Source organism: Elephantulus edwardii, unplaced genomic scaffold (genome assembly GCF_000299155.1).
Source record: "Elephantulus edwardii isolate Elephantulus edwardi_28Jun2011 unplaced genomic scaffold, EleEdw1.0 scaffold00354, whole genome shotgun sequence".
Taxonomy (NCBI): Eukaryota; Metazoa; Chordata; class Mammalia; order Macroscelidea; family Macroscelididae; genus Elephantulus; species Elephantulus edwardii.
In genome coordinates this window covers 908,026-927,977 of record NW_006400104.1, presented here as the reverse complement: position 1 = coordinate 927,977, position 19,952 = coordinate 908,026, and the positions used below count along the sequence as shown (strand labels likewise).

Genomic DNA, 19,952 nt, shown 5'->3' with positions numbered 1-19,952 from the left:
CTGATGTCACATTCTTCCTCATAAAATCCAGCCTCCTGGATGATCTATTCTGCATATAGATTGAAAAGGTATGGAGATAAGATGCATCCCTGACATACTCCTTTCTAGATTTTGAGCCATGCAGTGTTTTCTTGCTCTGTTCTGATGACTGCTTCAATCGAATGTTCTGGAATTTCCATTCTTCATAAAGTTAGCCAGTTTGTTGTGATCCGCATAGCTTTTGTATAATCAATAAAACGTAGACATTCTTCTGCTACTCTCTGCTCTCAACCAAGATCCATCTGGCATTGGCGATGTCTCTAGTGTCCCGACCCCTTCTAAACCCTGCTTGTATTTTTGGTAGTCTTCCGTCAATGTTCCATTCATTTTTGTATGCTCTTCAGCAGGATTTTGCTTACATGTAATAGTAGTCACATTTTTTGATAATTTATACACTTGGTTAGATCATCTTTTTTTGGTATGAGAATGAATATGGAACTCTTCTAGTCACTTGGCCAGGTAGCTGTCCTCCAGATTGCTTGGCCATCCTTTTGTAGTAGATGTTGCTAAAGAGGAGTCCCTGGGTGGAACAAACAGTTAAGCACTTGACTCACAACTGAAAACTTGGCCCTTCCATTCTACCTAGAGGTGTCTCAGAAGAAAGGCCTGCAAATCTGTTTCTGAAAGATTGCAGCCATTGAAGACCCTATGAAGCACTGACTGTTCTACTCTGAAGCTCATAGAGTCGGACTCAACATGATGGCAGCTGGTTTTGATTTGGATGTAGTAAGTGTTGGAAGATACTAAAGAGCTGAACAGAAGATTCCAAAAGGCTGCTCGGAATGACAAAGCAAAATACTACAATGAAATGTGCGAGGAGCTAGAGTCGGAAAATCAAAAGGGCCGAACTCGCTCAGCATTTCTTAAGCTTAAGGAACTGAAGAACAAATTCAAACCTAGAGTTGCTGTAATCAAGGATGCTTTGGGCAGAATATTAAATGATCCAGGAAGTATTATAAGAAGATGGAAGGCATATACAGAGTCATTATATAGAAAGGAATTGGCAGATACAGAGGAATTTAAAGAAATAACATATGAGCAAGAGCCTATGGTGATGAAGGAAGAAGTTCAAGCTGCTTTGAAGGAAATAGCAAAAAATAAGGCCTCAGGAATAGATGGTATACCAATTGGAGTATTTCAGATAACAGATGTTGCCCTGGATATGCTCACCAAGTTGTGCCAAGAAATCTGTAGAACAACCACTTGGCCAACTGAGTGGAAGAGATCTATATTTGTTCCCATTCCAAAGAAAGGTGACCCAGCTGAGTGTGGAAACTACAGAACAGTGTCATTGATTTCACATGCAAGCAAGATTCTACTGAAGATCATCCAAACGATTAGAACAGCACATCAGCAGAGAACTGCCGGAAGTCCAGGCTGGGTTTAGAAGGGGTCGTGGTACTAGGGATATTGTTGCTGATGTTAGATGGATCTTGGCTGAAAGCAGAGAATACCAGAAGAATGTCTATCTGTGTTTCATTGATTATGCAAAGGCATCTGACTGTGTGGATCATAACAAACTGTGGCTGACTCTGAGAAGAATGGAAATCCCAGAACATTTAATTGTGCTAATGCGAAACCTATACTTGGACCAAGAGGCAGTAGTCAGAACAGAGCAGGGTAACACTGCATGGTTCAAAATTGGGAAGGGTGTGCGCCAGGGATGCATCCTGTCTCCATACCTTTTCAACATGTATGCAGAGCAGATTATCTGAGAGGCTGGGCTCTATGAGGAGAATTGTGGCATCAGGATTGGTGGAAGATCTATTAACAATCTGCGTTATGCAGATGACACAACCCTGCTTGCTGAAACTGAGGAGGACCTCATGCACTTGCTGCGAAGGGTCAAGGACTGCAGCCTTCAGTATGAACTGAGGCTCAATGTCAAGAAGACAAAGATTCTCACCACTGGACCAATTGGCAGCGTCAGGATGGATGGCGAAGAGATTGCGATTGTTCACAGCTTCAGTTTGCTCGGCTCCACAGTCAACACTCTTGGCACCAGCAGTCAAGAAATCAAAAAGCGTATCGCAATGGGAAAGTCTGCTGTTAGGGACCTCTCTAAAGTACTCAGGAGCAACGGTGTCTCTCTGGAGACTAAGGTGCGCCTGATACAGGCCATGGTATTTGCAATCACTTGTTATGCATCAGAGAGTTGGACAATGACTAGGGAGGACAGAAAGAGAGTGGATGCTTTTGAGCTGTGGTACTGGAGAAGAGTACTGAATGTACCATGGACTGCCAGGAAAACAAACAGATTCATCTTGGAGAGGATTAAACCAAGCTACTCCTTGCAGGCAAGGATTCTGGGGCTTCGTCTGACATACTTTGGACATGTTGCCAGGAGGGACGGGTCCTTGGAGAGGGACATCATGCCTGGCTGGGATGGTGGAGGGACAGCACAGAAGGGGAAGACCCTCTATGAGATGGATTGATTCGGTGACTGGGGTAATCGGGATGAGTGTGTCAGAGGCAGTGCGGTTGGCGCAGGATAGAGCAGGGTGTAGGGCTGTTGTGCATAGGTTTGCTATGAGTCGAAAACGACTCGACGGCACATAACAACAACAACAAGTGTTGGAAGTGATAAATCTTTATAGGAGCAGATGACCTCATTCTTGGTCTCCAAGGAGCACTGGTTCCTAATGATATTTGGAGACTGTTCAGGGCACTAAGCAGGCAGTGCTTGGGATTAGATGTTGTTCCTAGAACTTTGTATGAACAGGGATAGGAAATAATTGTTGGTTTTAGCTTTTTTTAAAAAAAAAATTTTAGAATTATATAACAAAACATATGCTTTGTTTCACTTTTTAAATTAAACTGTAACATCTTACTGATATTTAAAATTCATGTCAGAACCATTAGGTTTCCCCCTTACTTTCTTTAGGCTTGTATATCCTTTATCTCCTTCCAGGAAAATCTTATCTCCATACCAGGAAATGATGGGATTAAAGCATTTCAGTATTACTAATTATCTTTACTATGCAGTGAATCCAGATATTCTCACCACAAGCCCTCAGCTTCATTGCCATCACGCTGACCCTCTGTTGAGTTCATGAAGCTGTAAATTGCACTGGGGGAGAGTGTCCACCTTTCTCTCACAGAGTCATAGGTGGGTTCAAACCACCAGAGGAGTGCTGCCTTTGGGTTAGCAGTGCAACTCCCTGCCAACTATTCCACGTGGACTCCCTTACACAATGGTTGTTGCTGTTACCTGCCATTGTATTGACAACAATTCAGAAAGAGCGTGTGAACAACAGCTTTGAATCCTATCCTGAGCCAGCCTCACCATTTCTGACACACCTGACCCCATCAATACAATTACTAAAAGCAACTCAATATATTTTTTTAATATTGTTTTATTGTTCTTAGAGTATGTCTCACTATGCATGTGCAGTTAGATTATTGACTCTTTAGACCACTTAGAATAGTTTCTGGATGGTTATGCCACCAACTAGACATACATTTTGATTCATTTGTTTTACTTTACTTTTTGTTTGGAGATTGCTTTTTAAACTTAAATTTCCCTTACATAATGTGAAAGGGAAATCTAGAAAAAGCAAGGTATAGTAGAACTCGAGCTGCTCTCCTTGTCCCTCTAATTATATTCCATCCCTTTTTTTCCCTACTTATCAACCTGCGCCCAAATCCATTGCCTAGTTGAGGTGGTTCGGACTCAGAGCAATCCTATTGGGTACAGTAGAATGCACCACATGATAGTCAAGGCTGAAAATCTTTCCAGAAGCATCTTTCTCCCTCACAGTGGCTGGTTGTGTTCGAACAGCTGAGCTTTTGTTTAGCAAATGAGCATATTAACCACTGGGCCACACTTCACTATACGTAACCAATTTTTAAAATTATCTGGTTTAACCTTTTATTGTTTGCTTTAAAATAGGCAGGTAACTTCAGCTTGCTTGGTTCTACAATCACCACTCTTGACACCAATAGTCAGGAAATCAAAAGACGAATTGCAGTGGGTAGGTTTGCTGTCAGGGACCTCTGTAGAATGATGTAAATCTAGATGCTAAGGTGCGCTTGATACAGGCTGTGGTGTTCACAGTTACTTGTTATGCATCAGAGAGCTGGACAATAACTGAGGATGACGATAGAAGAAGGATCAATGCCTTTGAGTTGTGGTGCTAGAGAAGAATGTTGAATATATACTATGGATTACCAGGACAATAAACAGGTCTGTCCTGGAGAAGGTGAAACCAGGCTGCTCCCTAGAAGCAAAGATTCATATACTTCAGATATGTAGCCAGAAGGGATCAGTCCTTGGAGAAGGATATCATGTTTGGAAGGGTAGAGGTGCAGCACTCAAGGGGACGACCCTGGATGAAATGGATTAACACAGTAACTGGAATAATGTGGGTAGGTGTGTCAGAGACAGTGAGACTTGCTTAGCATAGGGCATGGTTTAGAGCTACTGTACATAGGGTTGTTATGAATAGCAGGCCGCTCAATGGCACATAACAGCAACAACGTGCATGTATGTATATTTACTCCTCTTTTGTATGTAAGTTATAGCACTTCTGTCTTACAGATCTTCCCACTGTTGCATGCGTAGAGAGATTCCTTATCTGTTTCACTGCTATCTGCTACTTCACTGTGTAGACAATCCATGGTTTATTCAGGCAGATATTGCATGGCTTCCAGACCACTACTGATGGTGCTGCAGGACCTATATTACACCTATGTTATTGCCAGCCTGATCTTTGGGATAGATTCCTAAAAGTGAAATTTCTGATTAAAAGATAAAATGCTCATGAAAGTTTGCTAGCATTGCCTAATTATTCTATAATGGTCGTGCCATTTTACATACCTAGCATCAGCACATGAGAAGACCTCCCTCTCCACACCTCAATAACACCTTTTCCCAATAAAACCCTTCCAGTGGTTTTTCAGAGACAATAAATTGCACAGGAAGAGATGCCCACCTTTATCCCAAGCAGCAGGTGGCAGATTCAAACCATGCACCTTTAGATTGGCAGCACAGCTCCGACCACTTGTCCACCAGAGTCCCCTGCAAACAAGATTGGAAGCTCTTTTAAAAAGGCAAATGTCTTGTCCTTTGAATGGAGTCCAGATACTTATTCATTAAGAAGTCAAGCGTATGCTTCTTTGACATAAGCAGGGTTGACATGAGCTAATGTATAGTGCTTCAACTCACCTAGCACAGTGCTTGGTATGGGAGAAAGCTCCTGTCATTGTGTGCAGTATTACAGTGGAGTCAGCATGTAGGCAGATGTGCGGTCAGGAATATGACCTTGAAGCTGGACAGACCTGGCTCTAATCCCAGCTCTACCACCTGCCAGCACTTGACCTTGTTAAAAGTGAGTTAAAATCCGAACTTCTGTTTAACATGGAAAATAATTGAGCTAACCTTTGTAGAAGGGGCTCTGGTGACACTGTGGTTATAGAATTCAGCTATTAACCTGAAGTTCAGTGCTTCCAACCCACCAGCTACTGCATGGAAGAAAGACATGACACTCTTTGGTAAAGATTTACAGCTTCGGCAATCCAGCGGCAGTTCTACTCTGTCTGTCCATCAATGTTGCTGTGGTTTGGAGTTGACTCGATGGCAATGGCTTGAGGTGCTTGTTTCCTTTCAGAGGACTGATGCAACATTACAGTTGTCAAGTGCATGCCACAGTGTCCGACACAGAGGAAGTCTAAAGAAATGATAGTTTTATTATTATGTGAACTAAAGAAGGGCAATATTAAGTGCTTAATGGTTAGAGAGTTTAAATAATCATGCACTGTAAACTTATTATTCCAATTGTGAAAGGGACTTAAAAGAAAACAAGCTTTATGGAGCTGAATGCCACATTTGGGATTCTGAAGAGAGAAGAGAGTAGAAGGTGCCGAGTGGGTCTGAAGCCACCAATTAAACCCACCTCCATGAGGACTGGCACTTGATGGCAGAGGGGGAAGTGGCTCCTGTGCAGTGTGTCCTCCTTGGACAAGCCTTCACCTTCCCACGGTCTGGCAGTATTTTTGCGTGCACAGTGACGTGTGACTTTCATAGGTGCTCAGCAGTGAGTGAAGGCTGTCTTTCTTGATAATTCAGCCCCCATAAGCCCTCCCACCCTTGGGTCTAAAGGAAATACTAGCTCAGTGGTCTTAGTATACAGCAGCAGGATCTTGGTATGCTTTGCTGCTGTTTCAGCTCTTTGTAGCTGAGTTTGCAAATTTATGGTTCATATCAACCCTGATCTGGTACCTCATTTCCTTTGAGCAAAGCAAAACCTGACATTCATGCAAGAAACATCAATCCTCAGTATGATCCCCAGCTCCCTGGGATTGGAGGGAGGAGGGAGGAGTTCTTCCACTAGCAAGATAGGCTTTCTCTTTCTTTCCTTATTCATATGTAACAACAACAAAAGGTTAGCTTTTCTTTTTTTAAAAAAACCCCTCAGTTTTAGTATTTACCACTAGTGTTACTTATTTTGTTTCGCTTTTTGTTTCATTTATGACTGCTTTTGTGCTCAGTCTCATTTCTTTGGGTTGATTTTTTAAAAAAATATTCTACCTAGGTTTTTGAATGGGAAATTAAGTTCTTTTCTTTTTTTTATTTTGTAATAAATGCATCCATTAGAGTTTTTTTAAAAACAGTCTTTTGGTTCAAAGTCTTTTATAATTCCTATTTGAATTTTTCTTTAGTGGTGATAAATGATTTTGAAGTGTATTTTGTAAATTTTTAGTAGAATGAATTCCCCACTCCCTTTTTTTTTAAGCCTTCAGACTCAGTATTCCCAGCTGATCTCCCATCCAAGTACTAACCAGGCCTGACCCTGCTTAGTTTCCAAGATCAGATATGTTCAGGGTGGTATGGTTGTAGACTAGAATGGATTTTTTTATTAATTTCTAATTTTACTGAATTGTTACCAGTGAATGTAACTTAGAAGATACCATATTTGATGGAATCTGTTTTAAAGCTTAAATAACTGATTTTTATCAGTGTTTTGAGTGTACATTTTTAAAGATAGTAGTCTGTTTTCTTAGTTCTTAAAGTAGCAGTTGGCCCAGGTTGGAGGCTGTGGTCTTCAGACCCTCTGCATCTTTGCTGCCTGGCGAACTTGTCATCCTCGAAGCAGCTGCACTCTGCCAGCCCCAGAACTCAAAAATGCCCACTTATGGCTCCTCTTTCTGGTGCGGCTCAAAAAGACCAGGGCTTCTCTTCTGTCTTGCCAAACCAGCTTGGATTGCTAGAGTCTAAATTTTTTTCATCTCAGTTTTATAGCCTGTGAAGTCTTTGGATGATAAAAACAACTAACGAATGAGCTAAAGATTTGAGTGTCCCCAGAAGTACCTTGAAAGAAAGGCTTGGTGACCTCCTTCCAGCAGAGAAGCCTGTGGTACACAGTTCTCTCTCAGCATTGAGAGAGAGAATTGACTCCGTGACAGGTGATAGTTTATTTAGTCTGTAAAATTTAGATCTGGTTTGAAGTTATAGAATATTTTAGCTGTTATAATCATGAATATTTTTGCTGTGTATTAATTTCAGAGTTGTTGTTACTTTTGTGTGTCCCCAAGTCAGAACCAACCGATAGCTGACGCTCCAGCGGGTTTTCAAAGTAGGAAATCGTACAGGAGGAGATTGCCCATCCTTCTCCTGCAGAGCAGCTGGTGGATTACAGCCCAGCTTCTAACCACTAGGCATCCAGAGCTCCAGTAATTTCAGAGTGGAGTGATTAATACCCGTTCCCGGAGCAGTAGGATAGGTGTGGGCTGACTGTGGCCTTGTGCCAGGCATTGTTTTAGGTTGCTTGCCTGTAGGTCTTTGTGCTTGTGAGGCCATTACATAACTTCTGTGAGCCTTATTCCTCCATGAGTGTTTTGGATAAAAGACGTCCTACTCACCATGCTGATTTTACAGAGTTCTTGAATCTAAGCTGAGATAATAAATAAAGGATTGGGGCACTGGGCATAAGTGCAGGCAAGTTGACTCTGACTCCTGGTAACCTAATGCGTGTCTCAGTGGATCTGTGCTCCATGGTGTTTCAGAAGTGGACTTTTCAGAAATAGATCACCAGACCTTTCTTCTCTGGAACCTCTGGGTGAACTTGAACCTCCAGCTTTTGGTTAGCAGCTAAAAATATTAACAGTTTGCATCACCCAGGGAATCCATAAGGTATAAAGAAATCTTCAGAGATAAAAGGTGCACATTAACACACCTGCCTTTCCTGGGGTGTGATTATGGAAAAGTAGCAAGTGGAACTGGTCACAAAGAATGCCCCTTTCTCTTGTGAGCAATGCCTGTTTGGGGGTGTGATTGGGAGGAACATGCAGGGCCCCCTGAAATTCTCTTGTCCTTCTCTTCCTTTCTCTCAGTGAAGAATAAGGAAGCTGCAACCATGACGACCCACGTCACCCTTGAAGATGCCCTGTCCAACGTGGACCTGCTGGAGGAGCTGCCCCTCCCTGACCAGCAGCCATGCATCGAGCCACCACCCTCCTCCATCATGTACCAGGTATTCTCCCAGCTCTGCCTGCAAAGAGTGCATGGGCTCAGGAACTCCAGGAATTCCCTACAAGGGTCTACCATGAAGACTGAGAGAGGGGAGGGGGCTGCTGCTAAAAGGTGAGAGGTCAAGAGCTGAAAACGTCCCTAGTGCCCTCCTTGGAGCTGAGTATAAGGAATAGATTAGCTAGTAAATGTTCACCAGGACTATTTCTCTTCCCTGGGGAAGGCTTGTTGATCTGCTCTGACCCCAAATACCTTCCTGGCTGTTCTTGTTGCTGCACCAACCAAGCTTTCGGCAGTTCTGACCTCATGAATTAAATATCACAATTTAGAACCCCCTAGAGCCTGCCTGGATAATTACTTCTCCTTCATGTGTGTGAGAGGAACACTGTAACTCCTCACAGCAGCTAATGTCTCAGGGAAGCTGGTTACAGTTTTTCCTCTTGCTTAAGAGAGGACAGCTTGTTGTAAACAACAGTTGAATCTCTCAGAGGACGATCCCATCAGGACCAATAGGCATAGGCACCAAGGGACTGGAGTACCTTAGAAAGAGGCCTTTGTTGGGTGTGTGACAAGAATAGCTGTGTTAATAAAGGATACAGCAACTTGAAAGTTTTAGCCATATTTGACCTATAGAAAGTTCTTTGACTTCTAAAATAGGACTAGATATGAAACATATTTTTCATTTCAGTCAGTTAACACATACTAAGCACGTGATTGAGGTATCAATTACTAACATCAATTAAAATTTTAATTAATACTTTTTTATTACAAGTAATATGTTGTTGTTGTATCTTGTCAAGTTGGAACCGACCCTCCAGTCGGTTTTCAAAGGCAACAAATCTCAGAGGAGGAGATTACCCATTTCTCTACCAGAGAGTAGCTGGTGGATCCCAACCTATGTACATTTGAGTTGGTAGCACAATTCCTTACCACTAAGCCACCAGAGGAAAGTGTAATTTAACAGATGACAAAACAACCTATGTACGTTTGGGTTGATAGCACAATTCCTTACCACTAAGCCAACAGAGGAAATGTAATTTAACAGATGACTGTTTCTTAGTAACTCTGTATATGGTGTGATGGGTTTTTGTTTGTTTTTTTTTTCTTATTTCATGCTGCAGAGAAATCGGAACTGAACTCATAGCTGACCCTCCAGGGTTTTTAGATTCTGTAATTCACACAGGAGATTGCCCATCTTTCTTCCTTAGAGCAGCTGGTAGATTTAAGCCTCCTGACTTTTGGTTGGCTGTACAACTCCTTAACCACTAGGCCCTCAGAGAAGAGAATCATGAGATTGAAATTGTGCAAGATAGATAGATAGATAGATAGATAGATAGATAGATAGATAATCTCAATCTATGACTTGGCTATTTTTCACTTAAAATGTATATTATTTTTCCATGACAGTCACTGATAATAATGCTGCTGTGTTATTTTTAATCAAGACATAGTATTTACAAGTCTTTTGTATGGATATACTTATTTTCATTTAGCATTATTTAGTGAAAGACATTTGGGTTGCTTCTAGTTTATTTTAATCATAAGATACCACTTCAGTGTTTATCACAAAAATTGCTGTCTATATTTATCCCCACCTTCAGGTGAGCATTTTTGGAACTACTGTGTTAAATCAATAAGCATTTACCAGATCTTTGGACTTAAAGGGTTTAAACATTTATTGATGAGACATGACTGAGTGACCCTGATAAACTGCTAATAGAGCTGAGATGGGCCTGTCTCTCATCTGCCCTGCCTGGTGTGAATCAGAGAGGGGGATTTGCAGGTTTGGGGAAGATAAGAGGGTAATAAAATGATACGTTTCCACTGAGAGCTGTGACATTTGCTAGTAACTGTCTATTCCCTGGATCCCCAGCCTTCTTGGACCTGTTTCCCAACAATGAAATGTTCCTCTCTTTAAATCCCATAGGCCAACTTTGACACGAACTTTGAGGACAGGAATGCGTTTGTCACAGGCATCGCGAGGTACATTGAGCAGGCAACGGTCCACTCCAGCATGGTAAGTCTCTGGGATGCACTGGCTACCGGTGTGAAAGGGCCCCAGCAGCCATCTAATCAAAGGGCAGGCACTTCACAGCCCCAGATCCCCCACCTCAGGCAATTCATCTCCTACATTCGTTATACAAGACTCTCCACTCTCAGCCCTCAGTTTATACTGTTCTCCCTCATCTGTCAGTTTTGCAAATCCCACTCATCTTTATGGCCTAACTTGACCCCTGTTATTCCGAAGCCAATACTGAGTGCTCACTTATCTATGCTTCTATAGCTTTTTGGTTTAACGTGTCGTTAATTCTGACTTTATCCTATACTTCATGGATTTCTGGCAGTGTGATCATTTTACTTGAGCAAAGCAGAAGTTCCTCCAAAAGAAGGCTGATGAGTTTGGAATCCTAGTTAGGGCTGAGAAAGCTAGTAGCCTACTTCTTTCCCCAGTGGGCTAGTTATAATTTTCTCTTGTAGCATGAGTGCCTCACTCTGTCTGTGAAGGTCATCTCTGTGCCTGGTGGGCTTTTGTTGATTTATTCTAATGCAGGACTGATAGTTAAAGAATTTTAGATGCCTCACACTCCAACTCAAACTCATTGCCGGTGAGTTGGAACTGACCCATAGCTGACTCTCCAGCAGCTTCTCAGGAGGCTGTAAATTATGTGGGAGGAGATTTCTCATCTTTCTCTTGAGGAGCAGCTGTTGGATTTGAGCCCTGAGTGAAGTGCTGCCTTTGTGTCAGCAGTGCACCTCCCTTCTTCACACTAAGAGTATGTGAATTTTTATTTGCTCCTCCTGTAACTTAGTCTATCAGTTGTATTCTAAAGCCTCATCTTGGCATACCCAAATCATTCACTCAATAGATATTGTACACTGTCCTAAATGCTGGAAAAATGTACGTGAGCATATGGGACCCGATCTTGATTCTCACAAAGTCAAGAAGGCAATAGGAAAGCTTACTATTGGTTGCATTTTTTTTTCCTTTGTAAATGCTTTAAATGCATTTACCTCATTTCAGTCCTATGCAGTAGGTATTGTTACAGTACCAATCTTACAGATGGGTAAAACTGATGCCCAGATAAGAAACTTGCTCAGGAACCTATTACCAATAAGTAACAGATCTGAAACTCAGGTTTGCCAGACAGTAAAACCTTTACTTTGTGCTACTCTTTGCTGATAAAATTGTACCTTGTTAATGGTAAAAATTCAAAGCTCTGTGTTTTTGAAGGGAGAGTTGAGAAAAACCTCATTGAATAAAGTGGATTTGCAGTGTGGTCTTTTAGGAAGGCAATGAATGCCACCTTTATATATATATAGTAGCTTTAGAATGTAGGAACTATTTTTATACATTATGTCACTGGAGCATTTTAATAACCCCGTAACATGTAAAGGGGTTTTCAAACCTGTTTTAAAGTTGAGGAGCGAAAGTCTAAAGAAGATAATGAACCACTTGCTCATGATCCTTCAAATAGTTACCGGATTAGACCTGGAATGCAGAGCCTTCTGTCCCAGTCTTCCTAGTTCCCCCCCGCCCCGCACATTCTGATCCTCACATAGTTAGAATTTTACCAGCCAGGGAGGGCTTTCCAGGTGCAAAGGCTAGCATGACCAAAGGCACTGGGTCAGGCATTTTTAGAGGGCTGTCTGGATTTGTATTCTAATGTGTAGAAAAGCTGATGTGGTATTTATAGACAATTACTTAAGTGTTAGGTGCCTCGGTGATGCAGATGGTCAAGCCCTGACTACTAGCCAAGAGGTAGTGGTTCTAGACCACAGAAAAACAGCTCAAAAGACAGGCCTAGAGATCTGTTGAAAAGCCACAGCCTCAGAAACCCTGTGGGTGCAGTTCTGTGCACACATGAGGTTTCCGTGAGCCTGTGTCCTACTTCTCTGCTACTGCTATAGCAGAAACACCACAGTGGGTGGTTTTAAAAACAAGAACTTGTTTCCTCACAGTTTAGAAGGCTGGAAATCCAGATTTAAGATGCCAGCTCTCAGAGGAGGCTTTTTCCCTGGGCCGGCACTGGAGGAAGGGCCTGGTCTCTATTTTTAGCTTCTGTGTCTTGGTTTCTTGATGATCTTGTATGGTATGGTATCTGTCTTCCCCATCTGCACTTTCTGACTTCTTGCTTAATTTGGTCTACTGTATCCCAAAAGATACTGGATTAAGATACACCCAGCACTAGACCTCATCAACATAGCAAAGGAAAAAATATTCCTCATTAGGGTTATAAATGTGGATGTTGTAGAATTTACAGCACATAGTTTGGGGGATACAGTTCAATCTGTAATAGTAACAATCAACGGAATAGTGACATATAAGGAGCAATGCATGAAATTCTTTGCTTTAAAAAAATTCAGAAAGCAATGAGAATCTTTCACTCATGGGTTTCATGAATAGTACAGTGCTGTAGAGGTGAGATTCATTTGCTGGTTATGTGTAGAGGAATAAGTTGTAAGGAGAAGTGAGTAAAGGTGAGTAAATCACTCAAGAGATACTGAAAGTTATCTGCACTGTGGGCATGAAGATCTGAACAAGGGTGATGGCATTGAGGGATGGAGAAAAGATTAGGGATAGGAGAGCACTGAAGTTCAAATCTAGCAGGATTCACAATTAGAATAGATTATCCACAGCAAAAAAAAAACGGATTAGATAGATGCTTGTGTAATATTTTTGCTGCCCACACTTCTGAACATGGTGACCCTCTCAGTGGACATAAAGCAAGTAATTGATCAGGCTGCATGAAACAGGTTTTGGCAAAGATTATTGAATGTGCCAGTGACTGCCAGTTGAACAAGCAAATCTGTTTTGAAGAAAGTGCCACCATAGTGGTCCTTACAGGCAAAGGGAGTGAAACTTGATGTAGCTTATGTTGGTCATATTTTTCAAGAGGAAACAGTCCTTATTTTTCAAGAGGAAACAGTCCTTGGAGAGAGACATCATACTGAGAAAGGTGAGCGGTCAGAGAAAGAGAGGAAGGTCCTTAACAAAATGATTGACACAGTGATCATCTCAGTGGGCTTGAATGTGACAGAGATCATGAAGATGGCTCAGGTTAGGGCAGATCTGTTGCTCATAGGGTTGCTGAGTCTTAAGTGACTTGACTGCACATCACAACAACAGTGATGACACATGGATGACTCTTTGCTGGAAATAAGAAGAAAACTATGCAGATACTGAGAGGTACAGTCTGTCTTTATCAGCCCTAAAATTTGAGGTGTATGGGATTGTTCTTAACAGAATCCTAAAAATATAAAGGCCCTTAGAAATCCTTAGTTTGCTAGCTGTCACTCTGGGCTACACATTAGAATCACCTGTTACTACTGTTGTTGTTATATGCTGTCGAGTTGCCTGTGACTCATAGCGATCCTATGTACAACAGCCCTAAACCCTGCTCTATCTCTTGCCAATCTTATTGTCTCTGACACACGTATCCCCATTACCCAAGGCACCAAATCAGTCCATCTCATCAAGGGTCTTCTCTTGTGCTGTCTCTTCACCCTCCCAAGCACGATGTCCCTCTCCAAGGATTGATCCCCACATTGTAACATGTTGAAAGTATGTCAGACAAAGCTTCAGAATCCTTGCCTCCAAGAGCAGCTTGGCTTTCCCTTCTCCAGGACTCTTCTCCAGCACCACAGCTCAAAGGCATCAACTCTCCTTCTATCATCTTTAGTCATTGTCCAGCTCTCTGACACATAGCAAGTAATTTGCAAAGATCAGGCCTGTATCAGGTACACTTTAGTCTCCAGACTGACATCATTTCTCTTCAGTACTTTGGAGAGGTCTCTGACAGCAGACATTCCCAATGCAATTTGTCTTTTAATTTCCTGGCTACTGGTGCCAAGAGTGCTGATTGTAGAGCCAAGCAAACTGAAGCTGTCAACAATCTCAATCTCTTCATCTATCATAATGCTGCCAATTGGCCCAGTGGTGAGAATTTTTGTTTTCTTTATGTTGAGCTTCAATCCATATTGAAGGCTGCAGCCCTTGACCTTCTGCAGCAAGCAGGTTGTTTTCATCGTTAAAAAGTAATTTCTAGATCGATCTTGAAATACAAAGTTGTGAGTGACAGGATAATATCTGTACACATACAAGAAAGTCCACCATCATTCAACTATATGCACCGACAACCAGAGCCAAAGAGGAGGAAATAGAAGATTTCAATCAGAGATTGATCAAACATGCAATCAAGAATCACCTGGTGAGTGTTAAAAATACTAATGCTTAGGCCCCACCCCAGGAGCAAGGACTTAGTTGGTCTAGGGAAGTAAGGGGTCAGTGAAAGAGAAGACCACAACAAGATGGACTGACATGGTGACTGCAGCAATAGGCTTCAGAATGTGGGGATTGTGAGGACCAGACAGGGTTTCATTATGTTATACATGGAATCACTAGGAGTCAGAGCTGACAACAGGGCTGTGGTGCTCAGCATCACGGCTCATCAGAAGTTCCTAGCTCACCCTAATGTACAGGCAGCATTGACAACTCGGGATTTAGAGCAGCCTTTTACTTCCAAAGGAAGAAACCAGGAAATGAACGTGTTAAAAGATGGTTCCAAGCTGATCCAGAACCTAAACTCAAGTCTCCTGAGACCCTGCCTGGGACACGTTCCCCTCCACCATCCTGTGTTCCAGCACAGTTATCCATCAGACTGGTTGATGATCAACTGACCCATGCATAAATGCAGAGTCTGCATCATTCCTGTGCATGACCCTGTTTCCAGCCTCCTGACATTCCATCCCAGTGAGTGGCTAGTCAAGTATTAATTGAAGAAATATGTTGGAGTTAAACATACCTGTTGCGGCACAGTTTGGTGGCCAGAAGTAAACACGTGCTTCCTCCCCTGCTCACTTCCCCTTTCTGCCATGTGTGTGGGGTCAGATGGTAGCAGGAGACTCACCGGCTTGGTCTCGGTTCCCACTCTATTCAATGAAAAGAAGTTGGTGATTTAGAAAGTGTTCTAAGTTAAGAGTTGAAAATGTGACTTGACAGTCACATTTGCTATTAAAAACAGGCAATAAACTTCAGATTAGATTTGATCTTGTACTAACAAGACATGAAACAGATATGAATTAAAATGTACATTGACCAAGGTTCATTTTGATGTTTAGTATAGAGACAAGCATCTATAAAGACGTTATCTAGTACTATTTTTAAAGTTGTGTTTTTGAGATAAAATTCACTTAACAAAACACACCATTTTCAAATGTACAATGAAGTGTGTTCACAATGTTGTGAAGCAGTTACCACTATATAATCTCGATCACGTGGGTCTGTTGTGGTCACTCTAAAGCCCACTTCTCCTGTCCCTCTTGTTATCTGGTGCTCTCTAGTCTGTTCTAATTCAGAACAATCCTACATGACAGAGTAGAACTGCCCTAGGCTGAAAGCTTTATAGAGCTAAACTAGCTTTTCTCCCACAAAAGCAGCTGGTGGATTTGAACCACTAACTTTTGGTTTTCAATCCAGTGCTTAACTCTTGCATCACCAGGACGCCTGCTCCTAGTCCTTAGAGCGTCTTCATCTGCTTTCTGCCTCTATAGTTTTGTCTATTCTGGACATTCATATGAGAGCATATAATATATGGCTTTTTGAGTCTGAATTCTTTTTGTTTGCATCATGTTGTTGTTGTTATGTGCCATTGAGTCGCTTGCAACTCAGAGCAACCCTATGTACAGCAGCTCTGACCACTACTCTATCTTCAGCCAATCTCACTGCCTTTGACACAGCTACTCTGATTCCCCCAGTTACTGTGTCAATCCATCTGATCTGGGTTGTTCCTCTCCTGTGCTGACCATCCACCTTTCCAAGAATGATGTCCTTCTCCAAGGACTGGTCCTGCCTGGCCACGTGCCTAAAATATGTGAAATGGAATGTGAAACTTGGTTTCACACTCTCCAAGACAGACCTGCTTGTTTTCTTGGCAGTCCATGGTATGTTCAGTACTCTTCTGCAGCTCTAAAACTCAAAAGCATCAATTTTTTTTCTCCTCTCATTTTTATTGTCCAGCTCTCTGATGGATAGCAAGTTATTGAGAAGATCATGTCTTGGATCAGGTGCTCCTTGGTCTGTAGACTGACATTGTTGCTCCTTAGTACCCTGGAGGGGTCTCTGAGAACAGACTTTCCTAATTCAGTCTATCTTTTCATGTTAGAAAGGTTCGTTTTCAGATGCAACATGTACAAGTATTTAGTTCCTATTTTAAAAGAAAAAAAACTCATTTATGTGAAAGTATATAAAGCAAATTAGTTTTCCATTCAATAGTTCACGTGCATTTTGATTTGTGACACTCAGTGCAGTCCCTACAATGCACCAGCACTCTGCCTACTTTCCTCTCTGTGCAAAACCATTTTCATTTGTCTTTCTTTCCTACCCATCTTTATTTCACTCCTTTTTGTGGCGAAACGATACACTTTTGTATGGACACGTTGCATTGTGTATATCTATTCATTAATTGATGTGCACTTGGGCTGGTTCGATTGTATTGGTTTCCGAGGTCTGCTATAATAAAAAGTCTCATAAAGTTGTGGCTTTAACAGAAATTTGCTGTCGTACAGTTCTGAAAGCTGGCAGTGAATCAACATGCTGGCTTTGCTCTGCTCCCTCTGAAGCTGTTAGTCTTTTCTGATCTCTCTTAGCTTCTTGCCCCAGGTGTCCCTTTTCTACAAAGACGCATCTTCACCTGACTATCCTTCCCACCTGTCTCTTTTCATGTTTTATAAGGACAACACTCAAAATCGGTTGAAATCTGTCCTACTCCAGAATGACCTCATGTTCACTTAACTGACAACATCTTCAAAGACCTCTCCTCCCCCAAGAAAATCACGCTAGGTCTGTTAGTAGTCAGTCCCGATCCCCATCCCCCTACTTCCAAACATGCTCTGAGGTTAGGACACCAACATACCGTTTTGAGGGACTCTGTTCAGTTCTTAATGTTCTACTCTTTGCAATTATGAATAGTACTGTTCTGAACATTCATGAGCAAGTTTTCACTTGGCCATGTGTTTTCTGTACTCTTGAGAATATTCCTCAGGGTAGAATTGCTGAGTCATATGCTAACTAACGGAGCTCAGATGGCAGTCTGTAGGGTGCTGCACTGCTAACCAGAGGGTGTGTCTTCGGGACAGTTTGAATTCATTAGTGGCTCCATGGGAGAAAGATTGGCAGTCTCTTCCTGAGCAATTCACAGCCTTGGAAACCTGTTGTAGGGTCAGCTATGAGTCAGTTCTCAGTGGACAACAATAAATTTTATAACTCTATGCTTTGCTTTTTAAAAACTGCCAGATTGCTTTTGTAGTTAACAATCCTTTCACAGATTACCTAACATGTACATGAAGCTTTGCATACCTTACAAAAATATATAAAGCTTCGTCTCACATACCATGGGCTTGTTGCTAGGAAGGTCTTTTCCTTAGAGAGGAACATCATGCTTGGGAAGTTGGAGGGTCCTTAGAAGAGAAGAAGACTCTTGACAGTGACTGCAACAGTGGGCTCTAGTGCGTCAGGAAGTGTGAGGATGGCACAGGATCAGACAGAATTTCAATCTGTTGTTCATAGGATCGCTGTGGGCCATACTCAGCACCTAACAACAACAATATGTATACATGTGGTTATATTTTTCCCCTTTAATTCACAAAATTATATGTGATTATAAGATGGTTGCTATTATCATTATCAGATGGCTCATTGGGCATTTTAGGTTATGAAATGATTTACTAAAGGTCACAGGGATACCAAATGAGAAAGCTATTTGAGCCCAGGTGTTTGTACCCTGAGTTGAGAATCTGTCTGCAGCAGTTCTTACTAGGTGAGATGAGTCATTATTTCAGATTCATGCTGTTGTTAATTCTACCATCTGCTCTGTTTATTATTTTTTTTTAATCTCTATTAATCATGTTCTTGTTTATGACTAGTAGCATGGGTGTTTATAAGAGTGCAGAACACTAGTTCTACATGCCACGCCCCAGTTTGCTAATCTTAACTTGATATATAATCCACCAAAAGCTTTTTCAAGATGTCATGATGTATAGTTTTGTATTTACTACTCTTTATTGTTTTAACCCATCTGGTGTACCTCGTGTTTTGCTACTTGTTATCTCCCTGTTCATAGTGTAACTGTGAACCACTTGTTACCATGCGAACAGATAGCCTTGCCTCATCCTCTCCATCACACTCATCATCTGTTTGAAAAATGTGGCCAGGTTACAAAGCCTCATGGGAATGATTTAGGCCAGTGCTTTTCTGTGCAAGGGAGCCAGCTGGGGACTTTGTTGAAATGCAGAATCTCACTTTGTAGGCCCATGGAGGGGCCTCGTGTTCTCATTTCTGTTGAGCCCCCAGGTGGCCCTGTGGTAACTGAGGGTTTAGGGGCTGTTGAGCAGCCATGTGTGGAGTATATTTTCTGTTTCAGAATGAAATGCTGGAAGAAGGGCACGAGTATGCGGTCATGTTGTACACCTGGCGCAGTTGTTCCCGGGCCATCCCCCAGGTGAGACTGTCCCTGTCTCATGTCCCACTTTTCCAGTCCAAGGGTGCTATTACCCAAGTGTCCCACAGACAGCTGTTACGAGCATCTTGTCTAGGTGAAAGGGGGCAAAGGAGAGTGAGCAAGGGTCACTCTGGCATCAGTCAGAGAGCTTCCTGTGAAAATAATGACAGGTCCCCGGCCCAAAGACTTTAAAAATGTGTTCTGTAGATGGTCCCCCCCTGCCTCAAAGCTGACTATGATAATTGGACTGTTCTTCTGTAATCAGGAGTTATAAACCAAACAGTAGGACACCACCCATCCCCTCACCCTCTTCACTTTAGAATATTTGGTTCACCTTTTTCTGGATCATTTTCTTTATATGTGTATCATTTTATAAAGTATTAGCATTTATAAAGTATATTTTTCTTATTTATATTGTTTTGCTACTTACTTTTTTCCATTTTTCATATGTGTATCATTTTATAAAGTATTAACATTCACAAAGTATATTTTTCTTATTTATTTTGTTCTACTTTTTTCCATTTAGTTTTTCACAACTGATTTTTCATGTCGATACTTACAGATGTTTTTCTTATCATTAGCAGTACCATCCTATAATTAGTGGATCCCATTTTAACAAAACAAAAAAGCTCAGAGATTTGTTAAGGAAACAGAAACTATTACCGTCCTAATTTTAGTCCCTTGCTAAGGTAATTACTATTATCACCAGTTTAATTTGCACACTTTTCAGATATTCTGGGACAGCAGTATATTTGAATACATACACATTCACTCAGCATTTTGTTTAACAAAAAAATGGGATAAAATTATACTTAACTGTTCTGCAACTATTTGAACCTGTCAGTTTCTTGGTTCATATGGTCTCTTGTTCCTTGTAACAGTTATATAATACCATTGTATAATTGCACCATAATATGTTTAATTCATTGAACCAATGACTGATGGCAAGA

The 19,952-nt window shown here is 41.6% G+C and overlaps 1 protein-coding gene across 6 annotated transcripts in view; it reads left to right on the top strand.

The window, feature by feature from the left end:
• The window catches only part of CYFIP2 (cytoplasmic FMR1 interacting protein 2), a 175,048-nt gene that overhangs the window by 30,519 nt on the left and 124,577 nt on the right, over positions 1–19,952 (top strand). Inside the window, exons 2-4 of one of the 6 annotated variants that reach the window (XM_006901973.1) lie at positions 8,371–8,510; positions 10,434–10,523; positions 18,925–19,002. In XM_006901973.1, the coding sequence (XP_006902035.1) occupies positions 8,394–8,510; positions 10,434–10,523; positions 18,925–19,002 (285 nt within the window). In that variant the 5' untranslated portion in view covers positions 8,371–8,393. Of the gene's footprint in view, positions 1–8,370; positions 8,511–10,433; positions 10,524–18,924; positions 19,003–19,952 lie in introns of those variants that run through there. The other 5 variants (XM_006901970.1, XM_006901974.1, XM_006901975.1 and 2 more) reach the window with 5 other exon arrangements.